The sequence below is a fragment of the Lipotes vexillifer genome, unplaced genomic scaffold (genome assembly GCF_000442215.2).
Source record: "Lipotes vexillifer unplaced genomic scaffold, Lipotes_vexillifer_v1.1 scaffold418, whole genome shotgun sequence".
Lineage (NCBI taxonomy): Eukaryota > Metazoa > Chordata > Mammalia > Artiodactyla > Lipotidae > Lipotes > Lipotes vexillifer.
Window position 1 is genome coordinate 4,998,696 of NW_006798629.1, and position 13,599 is coordinate 5,012,294.

The following is a 13,599-nucleotide window of genomic DNA, read 5'->3' on the forward strand; positions in this document are numbered from 1 at the left end:
CCCGTGTCCCCTGCATCGGCAGGCGGACTCTCAACCTCTGCGCCACCAGGGAAGCCGCAAAGCCCACACCTTTGAGTCCCGAGCCCAGAACCATTTCCACTAAACTCTCCTGCCTGTCTTACAAAATATACAGGAATTCTTCCTGGGTCAGTTACTAATATATAACCATTATAGCATTTGGGAAAATAACTTTATGAGTTAGAAGATGAATTGACTAAGTTTTATTTATTTGTTAGATCGCAAAGAAAACTGGACATGAAAATGTTATACTATTCTCAGTACCCTAGGTTTTTGAATTCTAGAGTAAAAAAGGAAACAGGCAACTGAATGTGAATATGATAAAGTGAACAAATAAGAAAAGGAGAGTCTGAACAGATAAAGAAAGGGTAGGATAAGTGAGTACTTCACAAATGAAAGCAGATGTATGAAATTACAAGCTGTCAGATAAGCAAAGGAAATGAAGATGATAAAGTGGTTCCTTGCATAGATTATAATTATTCATTTTGCCCAGTCCTGTCCCCTTTCTCCATAATGTTCATGGGAAGGGGGATGTTCTCAGCAGAAGAAGGAAAGAAAAACCTAAGAGTCAAGGGTATTTCTGATCACAAAAAAATTATTTTGTGACTTACGTTGTTTCTAGTGAGTCACAGTTGTTTTCCTACGGAATATTTTTCAGCTAACCATCCTGATTAATGAAAAGGATTCAGTCACAGCCACAGGAAGTTGCAACTGTAAAGTTTGTTCACAATCATGCTGCCGAGGCCGTCAGCCTGGCTTACAAAACAAGAGTCGCTAATGGGCGCAACTGTGACAGCAGTGGCAGATGGATTGCCAAGAAATGAAGTAGTTTACATAGACCTGCCTGAAAAGATGTGTTTAATAATTGCAGCCATAATTAGGTTGATTGGGGGGAAAAAAATTAAATGACGGTCTAAGGAGCACAGTTAGGCTTATCTGTGAAGGTTTTGACACTCTTCCTCCAAGAAATGCTGCATAGATGTCTTTCCTAAATTTCTTGTTACCTTTAGGAAAACAAATAATTGGAAGAAATTATATTCTCTTTAATTTTGAACTATGTAATATTTATATATACAAAAAATAAATGTAACATATGTAAGTTGTGAAGCATAGTAATCAGGGTACATAATATTTTATGAGAATTTTAAGCTGGTTCTTTCCCATTCATAAGATTTTTGTTACTAATTTCCAAGCAGCAAAACTAGAGACATTTAAATACAGCCATATAAATGGCAATAAATGTGCATGCTACTAAGAGTTTATTTGTGTTGCAAGCACACACACATATCTATATCTGAGGCTCTTCCTTCCAACACCGCCCTGACGATGAGTGCTGGTATATTAATACAGTGTGCTGCTTCAAAGGCCATTTGGTAACGATCCCCTCTCCCCATTTCCTTTTGTCCAAATCAGTCGAGTTATTGGTTTGCTTTCTTTGAATCTAAGTTGTTAATTTTGTTTCTCTTAGTAATGCAGGTATCTGAAACAGCATTGCTTCTCAATTGCTTCTTTTTCCCCTTTTATTTAGTGATCTCTAGTAACTACCAGACCTGTCTTGGCCTTCTGATGCATTACCCACTCATCGGAGATGTTCACTCGCTGATTCTTAAGGCTTTGTTCCTTCGTGATCCCAAGGTAAGCTTTCCATGTGGGATGTGCACAGTTTTAAGTGGGGTGAAAAGCTGGTTTCTCTACATGACTCCAAGAATTCCTAATGTAGAATTTGCCCAATAGCAGATGAATTGCCTACAGGCCACAACCCCACATACCTGATGGTCTAGCAACTCAGCGGGCAAATTCAAAGGACACTGCCCTGAGAAACAGGAGCACAGGTCTCTTGTAACTCAGGAGGTTGTTCTGCCCACCTGCTTCCTCGTAACTCAAGGAAATAGTTGAGCACCTGCTTCTCCTTATAACCACACTTCGCGCCCGGGGGCCCACTGACCCAGGTATAGCCTCGTGAGCCATGTGAAGACCAAGACATTAGAGCTCTAAAAAGGACCAGTTTTCTAAGAGTTTATGATGCAGTGAGACACTAAATTATTTCATATTATGAACATGTATTTCTTATTTTGCGGGTGAAGAGTAACCTAATAAAATAAAGATTTAAAGAGACTTTAATGCTGATTTCTCTATTTGAACTTAAAGCAAGCTCACCAAAATTTTCTTTACACTCCAGAGAAAAAGTGTGCTCTTTTACAACTAATGTTACATTTCTTGAAAATAAGAACATTTAAAGATCTAAAAAAATCTGTGAATCCTTGATGCTTTTGAGCCAAACAAAAATATTGGATGAAGAATAAGAGAGAAAGCTTCAAACACGAGGACTAGGATGCCAGGCGCTGGGTGGTAATCGCAGCCTTTGGCTCTTTGGCAGAGCTCCCAGCAATCGTGTTGGCAGTTGTCGAACTGTCTTTGAGTCAGTCTGTCTGTGGATTCCACTGCCAGAGCTCTGTCTGATCAACGTGGACCTCCAAGTTCAACGTACATTTTGATTCTGAAGGATTTCTGTCCTTTCATCGGTTGTTGACTTCAACATTTGAGCATGTATTGATTCTTTGCTTGATTTAAAATTATTGTTTTCCTGTGCCTATATCCATTTTCTTCAGAAATACACAATTTTATGTCATTTCTCCTATACAAAATTTCATTATCAGAAATGCAATCCATCATTTCTCTAATACGTAAGGTAGCATTTTCTTTTTTTCTGGTAAGGCTTAGGAGTCAGAGTATGAAAAATCTACAGTCTCATATTTATTTTTTTATGTATATGGAGGCTGTATAAGTATATATTTTAAATATGAAATAGTCAAGTTTATGGCATATCTATAAAAGGAATAAAGGATGAAGTTTCTGGTCAATGAGGTATCTGAGTTTTGGTCTACAAACTTAAGGTAAATTCTGTCTGCTCAGCATTGAGAATTATTAGAGTCATACAGAGTGGGAAAAAATTGCTAAAATAACTGTTTGAATTATCTACTTGTGTGATTTGTTGGATTTAATTGAAAGGAGAAACGAATATGTTATCTAAACCTATCCATCTTGGTAAGTTTTTTCCTAGCTAAATATGGTTAATCTTCCTATACACCATTCAGTCTTATAGTTGCAGAATTCCTCAGTGTTGTTAGTGGAATCCATAATTTTAATAGAGTACTTTTGATATTAAAAAGGTAGTATATATAATACAGAGAATAATGAAGCCAATTCTACAAGCATTAAGAAAAATTTTCTCCAAGGTTTAAGAGAAAAAAAGTAATAGCATAAGTATCTAAAAAATAGTATTCCCCACTTTTACATTCAGGGTCTTACCAAGTAAAAACAATCAAGATAATTGTCCAAAAGTTAGGACTTCAAACTGGTATTTCTGAGACATGAGAAACTGGGCAGAAGGAGGGAGTCATGTGTAAAAAGCTCTTGAGAACAAGTTCGTGGCACGATGATATCTGCAGGGCAAGATAAAGCAAGCTGCAGAGTACTAAGGGGGTTTCAGACGGCCAACCCAGCAAGGTGGTAGTTTTAGTTAAGTGTATGTAATGGCTGATCCATTGACATTATTAGTAAATGTCAAATGATAACTAACATCACTTGGCATGTGTGCTAATTGGAGGTCTATCGCAGTGTGGTGTCCAGGGTCTTGCCAGGAGCCTGAGGTAGGAATCGGGACACTGGGCCAAGTCTTGACTCTCCTACCAAATGTCCTTGTGATCTGGGGTTTCACGCTTGCTAAGTCTTGGTCTCCTCTCTTGTTGCCTCTAACAACCTACCCAAGCAGAGCAGCCTTTGACCATAAAGAACTGACATCTAATGATATAATAAGATCCAATCCAGTGCTACAAAGGCACAAAAGAAAAAAAAAAGAAGTGAGTTTATATATATCGTAAAAATCCACCAGTGGATAGAGCTTTCGGTGTAGTTCATGTCAACTGTAAAGTCATAGAGGAGGCCATGTAAAGAGAGGGAAAGACGATGCTAGTACTCCACCCATAGCCTCTGAGGATCCAGACCTCAGAGTGCTTTAAATGTTTTCTATTTATTAGCAACAATGAAACACTTAAATCAGAGTAAGTATATAAACACACAAGTCTCTATGAAGTGACCTAGTAGAAAGAGATTATTTGAGCAATGAAAGTTTACTTTCCCGTATCCCAGCTTCACACGGCAGTTGTGCTGAGTGCTGCTGACAGACTCAATAAAATAAAAATGAACAAGGAGTTCTGGGCCTCCCTAAATTCATTGTCAGCCTTCAGAGAGAAACACTTCATCCTACCACTATCCCTAAATCCCAGTGGAGACTGCTCAGTTGAGAATAGACTCTGCAGTAGAGCTTGAGACACTGAGCTGTTACTTGTTTTCTATCAGATGTCAGCTTTACTGTGAAAAGATTTCTCATTTGAACAGACTGAAATAATGGGCTGGTGAACTGTTATCATAGGATCATACTCCTTCACGTCTCCAAGTACTCTGATAGGCTTCATTTGGTCCTCACTACAAGCTCTGAGACAGCAGAGCGGGTTATCTTTCCTCCTTCTCTTTCAGTGCAGAGAGGTTAAGGCCATGTGGCTTTCCCAAGGCCGAAACGCTTGTAAGCTTCCAAACTAGCTGGAACGGTTCCATGACCCTTGTTTCTACTCATCCCCTCCTGAGGTTCCCAGCCTCTGTTCTACCTTCTCCAGGAAGCCATTCCCAGACTCAGATAAGACACGTCTTCCCTTTGAGTCCTCATAGCCCCTTGTAGTTTAGCGATTTGCTTGTATCTGCTATCAATTATCCCTCCTCATCATCCTGCTCGTTTGTTAGCATTTAGCTCTGTGTCCTGCAGTGGTTGGTATTAAGAAGACAATGGTAGCGTTGAATGCTGACTTAAGCACTGCGCCTCTCCTAATACTGACTCTAATCCAGGTGGATCTCACTCACCTCACATACTTCTGGAGCCCATATCCACATTCCACAGAAACCATAGCCAATGGTATATTTGTCAGCTGCCATTTTTATCAAGATGGTGAAGTGACCCTACAACTTGAACTGAAAGGGCATCTAGTTCCTTAATTTAATATCGATCAGAATTATTTGAAAACCTGTTATCACCTTCAAATATTATGGAACAAAGAAGATACAACAAAGGATCTAAATAATATACTTCGGGGCTTCCCAGGTGGCGCAGTGGTTGAGAGTCCACCTGCTGATGCAGGGGACACGGGTTCGTGCCCCGGTCCAGGAAGATCCCACATGCCGCCGAGCGGCTGGGCCCGTGAGCCATGGCCGCTGAGCCTGCGCGTCCGGAGCCTGTGCTGCGCAACGGGAGAGGCCACAACAGTGAGAGGCCCGCGTATCGCAAAAAAATAATAAATAAATAAATAATATACTTCACTTAGACTGTGCAAATTTCAGAACTGCCAAGAACCAAGAGAGTCTAATTCTGCTCCTCCTTCTGTAATATGAACAAACTGAGGATCCAGGTATTTGAGAGACTTTTTCAAGGTCACACAGCTTGTCAGTGGCAGAGCTAGCCGTTGAACCAAGGTCTTCCAACCACCCTTCCACACAAGAGCTGTAGCTTCATTAGTTTTAAAAATAGTGGAATCCTAGTTACTGATATTTCTCATACAAATTCTTTTATTTGTAGTAGATATTTATTTGCGTCTGTAATAAATGAAAGGACCACGTATGTAAGTGACCCAAGAACTACTTGAAATGTTTGTAAATGTATGCTGTCTGAAGAGACTGGATATCAAATATCTGTAGCATTCTATACTCTGTTCACCTTACGATATGGTTTCTATACTTAGCTCTTCAGACCACAATCCTGATTCTCATTTTCCTTTTATTATATTAGAATCACTGAGCAGATTTCCAAAAACAATCCACTAAACGAAGTAGAGGAGTGGAAGGATGACAGTCTGAAAAATATGAAGTGATTAAAAAACATTGTTCTAACTAGTTGTTCAAATTCCAAAAAAAAAAATTTTAAACCCAATTAGAAACAAAAGTCATAGAAAATGTGAACATATTGTGTTCCTTAAATAACCAGATGTTCTCTCCTTCCTGAAGGCAGTAAGGGCTAGGAATAAAAGGTTTAAAACTATTGTTTTAAGTTAACTGTGAATTTTGCAAATCTGTTTTTTACCCTTCAGCAAATAAAATTCTAATACAGAAACATAAGCAAAGTAATTTTCATTTTTCGGCCCTCTCTTATTTGTGTTGTATGTTGAAGTGTTAACCTTATCACAAAGACTTATTACAAATGAAATACAGTACATGAATTAACATTGTAGATTATTCAGTAAGAATTTGACAGCTACCGTTTGTTTTGAAGACTAGAATAGTCCCCCAATATTATATTTCTGGTAGGTTTGTAAGCATCCCTGTTATTGTTTATGGGAGAAAATTGCTAGAAATAAGACAGTTTAATTTTATAGTCATTTTTGTATACAGAAACACAAAATATATATACTATAAAATAAATATAAAGATATATATATAAAATATAGTCTACAGTGTTCTTGTGCTTGGCCAATTCTGATTTGGCTTTTGTTTGGAGTTATGTTAAATATTGCTTTTTTAAATTATAACGTCTGAATATTCAGATTTTATGCAGGTAATGGATTTTTATTCTTTAATTCCAAAAACCCTCACTGTACATGCAACTTTTTAATGTCAGGTGGCTTTAGTAAAATGTCACATATCAGAATTGAAAAGTGGTGAGTGGATTCAAGCCGGGTGATGATGATAGGAAATGCTTCATTCCAGAAATGCCATTATAATGTCATCTTCTCTGAGCAGTGAAGGACCTAAAATCACACACACTGACTCTTTGAGGAGCATGCATTTGGTGTCCATTTATTTACTTTTCCTGATGTTCCCATCCGAGGTTCTGTTCAGATTTCCTAGGATGTTTCTTGTCTGATTTTGTTACAGAAAGAATGTGTTACTTCTGTCTTCGCCATCCTTTTTTTTTTTTTTCCCCTCCCCTAAAAGCTGGAGCATTTCTATGAGAACTGCCTTTCTTGGAGAATCACTTTTCTGTGTGTGTTTTCTCTCTCAGTGACAAAAAAAAAAAAATGTGTTTTTTTTTTCCTTCATATCTGAGCTGCATGACTATATATTGTTCTTTTTTATCACTAGATTATAACCAATTGGATGTTTATTGTAGTTAGTAGTTAGGTATTGGTGACTCCTCAGTTATGTTTTCACATTCAGTCAGAAATATAGACTTTTTGACATAGACTCACATTAAAAAAAACATCAAGTTTTACTTCAGAGTACATGGTGGCTTTCAAACATCTGTAAGAATAATCGAAAGATCTTTATTGAACCAGTATTTGAAATTTGTTATTTATTATGTTCAAACATTTCATAAGGTAGAATTGTGTGTTTCTCAAAACTTATTAAGGGTTTCCTAGTGCCTTAAATAATTTTGGATTAGTTTTATAAAAGTATTTTGAATTCATTAATTTATTCAGCAAATCTTTATTGTGTATGTATCACAATGCACTGGGCACTGTTTAGGTTCTGGTGATATAAAGGTGAACCAAAAAAAAAAAAAAAAATGGCCCTTGTCATTATAAACAAGTAAACAAACAAGAAAATACTCAGCTTGTCATGTGTTATAAAAGGTACAAATGGGGTGTCATCCTTAAAATAATAAGAGGAGGAAGAACGTGAGCTGGGGAGGTACCATTTCTGGTGAGAACAGTTGGAGGAGAAGGAACTAGCCAGGCAAAGAGCAGGGAGAGAAGCCGCCAGGCAGGGGGATTAGCAAACACAAAGACTCCAAGGTAGGGGAAAGAGCTTGGACTCTTCATGGAACTGGAAGACCAGCAGCCTGGGGGGGCCCTACCTGAGACAGACAGATGAGCCAGGGGAGGCTTGCTAAGGTCACCTTTTGAAACTCCAGAAAGATTGCTGGATTTGTGATGATTCTTCCTGATGATTAAGATATCCTCTTATTATAAACTACTCTTGCTCTCAGCCAGAAGTTCCCAAAACTCTTCTTAAATGAGTTCCCCACTTGATAAAGCACATTCACTTATTCAGACCTCTAGGCTGTCACATGGGTCCGGCCAGTAGGTTCTTGTGTGATTTAAGAGGACTGGGGCCAGGACTCTGAACACTTTTGGTCATACATATATTACTTTTATCTTTTAAAAAACAATCTTGGCTGCCTTCTATATATCACCAATCTCAGTCAGTTTTGCTTTCATTCATGTCAGCATTATGCTCACTGTGTAGTGTCAAGGGAACTAGACCCGTCTTTCTTGTCTACCAAATGAGAGCTCTGCAAGGTCAGGGACTAGATCTTCAACAGCATAAATCCTGTGTCAGCCCCTTGAGGGAAGCTCAGAATTCAGGTTTCACTTCCGTCACAGCCTGCTGTGTTTATTGGGCAAGTCACCCTTTTCTTGAACAAAGAGGCTAGATCACATAATGTCAAAGGACCCTTCTGGCGCTATTTTAGCAAGATGCAGTTCAACTCAGCAGATCCTTTTTTTTTTTTTAATTACTGTGTGTAGAGGATGAGAGGGATGAGAGTTGGTCACAGTCCTTTATAGACGTGAACAAAACTTACGGAAGGTAAAATGAGTGAGACTATTGCAGAAAGGACAGCTGATTTGGGCTTGGATAGTCAGAAAGGCTTCCAACTGGGCTTTTTTTTTTTTAACATCTTTATTGGAGTATAATTGCTTTACAATGCTGTGTTAGTTTCTGCTGTATAACAAAGTGAATAAGCTATACATATACATATATCCCCATATCTCCTCCCTCTTGTGTCTCCCTCCCCCCCTCCCTCCCTCCCACCCTCCCTATCCCACCCCTCTAGGTGGTCACAGAGCACCAAGCTGATCTCCCTGTGCTATGTGGCTGCTTCCCACTAGCTATCTGTTTTACATTTGGTAGTGTATATATGTCCATGCCACTCTCTCACTTCATCCCAGCTTACCAATTGGGCTTTGAAGAATTTTGTTGGGACATGTTATTCCATCTTAAGAAAACAGTGTAAGCAGAGCTCCTGAGAATTGCTGAAGCAAGTGGCCGGGTTGGGCCTGGCAGTTCTCTAGCCACAGTCATTCATGGACCCCTCAGGGACTGCCCTCGACATCTTATACATTAGCAGACACTAATTTTTTTTTTTAACTAAAGCATAGTTGATTTACAATATCATGTTAGTTTCAGCTGTACAGCACAGTGATTGAGTTATACATATATATGTATATTCCTTTCAGATTCTTTTCCCTTGTAGGTTATTACAAAATATTAAGTATAGTTCTCTGTGCTATACTCAGTATTGGTTATCTATGTTATATATAGTGTGTATATGTTAATGCCAGCTTCCTTATTTATCCCTCCGTCTCCCCTTTCCCCTTTGGTAACCATAAGTTTGTTTTCTCTGTCTGTGAGTCTCTTTCTGTTTTGTAAATAAGTTCATTAGTATCATTTTTTTTTTAGATTCCACATATAAGCATTATCATAGGGTATTTGTCTTTCTGTGTCTGACTTACTTCACCTAGTATGATAATCTCTAGGCCCATCCATGTTGCTGCAAATGGCATTATTTCATTCTTTTTATGGCTGAGCAACATTCCATTGTATATATGTACTGCATCTTCTTTATCCATTCATGTTGGGTGGACATTTAGGTTGTTTCCATGTCTTGGCTGTTGTAAATAGTGCTACAGTGAACATTGGGGTGCATGTATCTTTTTAAATTATGGTTTTCTCCAGATATATGCCCAGGAGTGGGATTGCTAGATCATATGGTAATTCTATTTTTAGTTTTCTAAGGAGCCTCCATACTGTTCTCCATAGTGGCTGCACCAATTTACATTCCCACCAACAGTGTAGAGTTCCTTTTTCTCCACACCCTCTCCAGAATTTATTATTTTTAGACTTTTTGATAATGGCCATTCTGACTGGTGTGAAGTGATACCTCACTGTAGTTTTTATTTATTTATTTATGTATTTAGTTAGTTAGTTAGTTAGTTTTGGCTGTGCTGGGTCTTCGTTGCTGCATGCAGGCTTTCTCTAGTTGTGGTGAGTGGGGGCTACTCTTCGTTGCGGTGCGCGGGCTTCTCATTGCAGTGGCTTCTCTTGTTGCGGAGCATGGGCTCTAGGCACGGGGGCTTCAGTAGTTGTGGCTCGTGGGCTCTAGAGTTCAGGCTCAGTAGTTGTGGCGCACGGGATTAGTTGCTCCACGGCATGTGGAATCTTCCTGGACCAGGGCTCAAACCCGTGTCGCCTGCATTGGCAGGCAGATTCGTAACCACTGCGCCACCAGGGAAGTCCCTCATTGTAGTTTTGATTTGCATTTCTCTAATAATTAACAATGTTGAGCATCTTTTCATGTGCCTTTTGACCATCGGGATCTCTTCTTTGGAGAAGTGTCTATTTAGATCTTCTGCCCATTTGTTGATTGGGTTCTTTGGATTTTTGATATTGAGCTCTCTCTGTGAGCTGTTTGTGCATTTTGGAGATTAATCCCTTATGGGTTGCTTTGTTTGCAAATATTTTCTCCCATTCTGTAGGTTGTCATTTCATTTTGTTTATGTTTCCCTTTGCTGTGCAAAAGCTTCTAAGTTTAATTAGGTCCCATTTGTTTACTTTTGTTCTTATTTCCATTACTCTAGGAGATGGATCCAAAAACATATTGCTGTGATTTATGTCAAAGAGTGTTCTGCCTATCTTTTCCTCTAGGAGTTTAGGTCTTTAATCCATTTTGAGTTTACTTTTGTGCATGGTGTTAGAGAATGCTCTAATTTCATTCTTTTACATGTAGCTGTCTAGTTTTCCCAGCACCACTTATTGAAGAGACTGTCTTTTCTCCATTGTATATTCTTGTCTCCTTTGTCATAGATTAATTGACCATAAGTGTATGGGTTTATTCCTGGGCTTTCTGTCCTGTTCCACTGATCTATATTTCTGTTTTTGTGCCAGTTCTGTACTGTTTTGGCTACTGCAGCTTTGTAGTATAGTCTGAAGTTATGGAGTCTGACTCCTCCAGCTCCGTTTTTCTTTCTCAGGATTGCTTTGACTAGTTGAGGTCTTTTTGTTTCCATAAAAATTTTATGATTTTTTTTTGTTGTTGTTCTAGTTCTGTGAAAAATGCCATTGGTAATTTGATAGGGATTGCCTTGAGTCTGTAGATTGCCTTGGGTAGTATAGTCATTTGACAATATTCATTCTTCCAGTCCAAGAACGTGGTATATCTTTCCATCTGCCTGTGTCATGTTCAATTTCTTTCATCAGCATCTTATAGTTTTCAGAGTACGGGTCTTTTGCCTCCTTAAGGTGGTTTATTCCTTAGTATTTTATTCTTTGTGACGCGATAGTAAATGGGATTATTTCCTTAATTTCTCTTTTTGGTTTTTCCTTGTTAGTGTATAGCAATGCAACAGATTTCTGTGTATTAATTCTGTATCCTGCAACTTTACTGAATTCATTGATGAGCTCTAGTGGTTTCCTGGTTTTCTGGAGCTGTGAAACATTGCTCTGCATGTTTTAGAGGAAAGAGCTTCTTTACTGAAAGAGAACCAATTATCGTGGTGATTTATTTTTCCTCAGATAACTAAAGAAGAAACTAGAATCCATGGTTAATTCTGTTCTCATTAACAATACACAAAACAAAATCTACAAACCAGTTCTCTGCCTTTTATTTGATATTTTGCAAGTAAGGGAGAAATCTAGGCTTTTAGGGAGAAATAGTTTAAATAGATTACTTAAGCTTTCAAGCTTTTCACACATGCACAGTGCGTCTAGAAAGGCACTGAGGCCCCAAATGTAAAAGTATTAAAGTGTTACAGCACATCACAGTGAAATGTTTGTGCTGTGTCCCTGAGGTCGAGCCATGAAGTGGCTGCCCTGCTTCACCCTTGACTTGATGTTACACCATCAGAGAAATCATTGAACCATTTGCAGCCTTAGAGTCAGTTTCACTAATTGTTTTTTTTTTAAAGGGATAGGTAACTGGTAAGGCTGTAATTAGCCTATAATCTCTAAAGGTAATTTCCAGTTCGAAGTGCAGAAAACCTAGCTAATCACTTACTTTCCTTCTTGTATGTGAAGTAGGTTGGTTGTTCAGAAAGAAAAGGCGCTACTTTGAGTTGTTTCTATGTCATCCTAATGTTACGGTTTAAAGAAATTAAAAGCTAGAAATCACAAATTATGACAAAAAGATTATAAACTTAAAACTGACAAAATAGAAAAAAAAGAGCATAATTCTTCTTTTGTGTGTGTGCGGTACACAGGCCTCTCACTGCTGTGGCCTCTCCCGTTGCAGAGCACGGGCTCTGGACGCGCAGGCTCAGCAGCCATGGCTCACGGGCCCAGCCACTCCACGGCATGTGGGATCTTCCGGGACCGGGGCACAAACCCGTGTCCCCTGCATCGGCAGGCGGGCTCTCAACCACTGCGCCACCAGGGAAGCCTCATAATTATTTTTAATCTAAGTAGTTATGGCCACAATAAATATTTTATTTGCCCCTTAAGTATATTAGCTCAGAAAACATCTTACTGCTAATTTAAAATATTAAATGCCTTTTTTAATGTCACCTCCTTATGCCCAGTTAAGTCACACATCACCTGTCAGGTCTCCTGAGGGAAAAGGGCACGCACTTCCCCTACAAAGGCATTGAGTGACCCCTGCCTTTCCTTTCCATCTACCACCTTGTGTCTTATCGTCATCTCCATGTGCCCAGTTAAGTGGATGTATGGGTTATATCATCTTAAACGATTCCATATTTACAATATTAAAATGATGTCAGGGGCCATGAACATCTGTTGTGGGTTTGCTGGATATCTTGTGCTAAAAAGAGTTGCCAAACATAAGTTCTTTCTGAAAAAAATAAACATACTTCACACTTGCTTACCTCTAATGTGATGACAAGTAACTGTCAGTATTAAGGTACCATGCACATATTTTTGAATAGATAAGCAGTTTGTCTCTTCAAGGTAATGATGACATTTTAAAAATGAGTGAAAATAAGAGCTTTTTCAAAGACACTCATGCTATGGAAAGGACATTTTAAAACTGGTTGTTTGGAAATGTTTCATCTGTTTGTGATGTTCTGGCCAACAGCAATTTAAGTGCATCACTTATTTACAACTCTCAAAATACACTAAAAGATTATGGAAACAGAATTTTCTAACTAGATTTCTAATGAATCTTCTGAATGAAAAGATAAAGAGTCAGGTTTGAATCCATTTTTTTAAATTTACAAAAGTAGCATCTTCCAATTAAATTTTCAGAAGAGTTGGATGATGGTTAATTTTATGTGTCAACTTGACTGGGCTAAGGGTTGCCCAGATAGTGGTGAAGCATTCTTTCTAAGTGTGTCTGTGAGGCTGTTTCCAAAAGTGATGAGCGCTGGAATCAGTAGTCTAGGTAAAGAAGATTCTCCCCAAACAACGTGAACAGGCACCCTCCAGTCCCTTGAGGGTCCTAATAGAACATAAAGGCTGAGAAAGGGCTCCTTGATCTGGGGTGTCCATCTTCTCCTCCCCTCAGACATCCGAGCTCCTGGTTCCTGGGCCTTCAGCTTCTGACCCATCCCCACCGCCCCCTCACTCACCTCCCCCATTTCCTCTTTC

General features: G+C 38.8%; 1 protein-coding gene across 1 annotated transcript in view; it reads left to right on the forward strand.

Moving 5' to 3' along the window:
- Positions 1-13,599, forward strand: part of TBC1D5 (TBC1 domain family member 5) — a 358,157-nt gene that overhangs the window by 220,041 nt on the left and 124,517 nt on the right. The window contains exon 13 of the mRNA XM_007470644.1: positions 1,547-1,653. Coding sequence (XP_007470706.1) covers positions 1,547-1,653 — 107 coding nt within the window. The remainder of the gene's footprint in view (positions 1-1,546; positions 1,654-13,599) is intronic.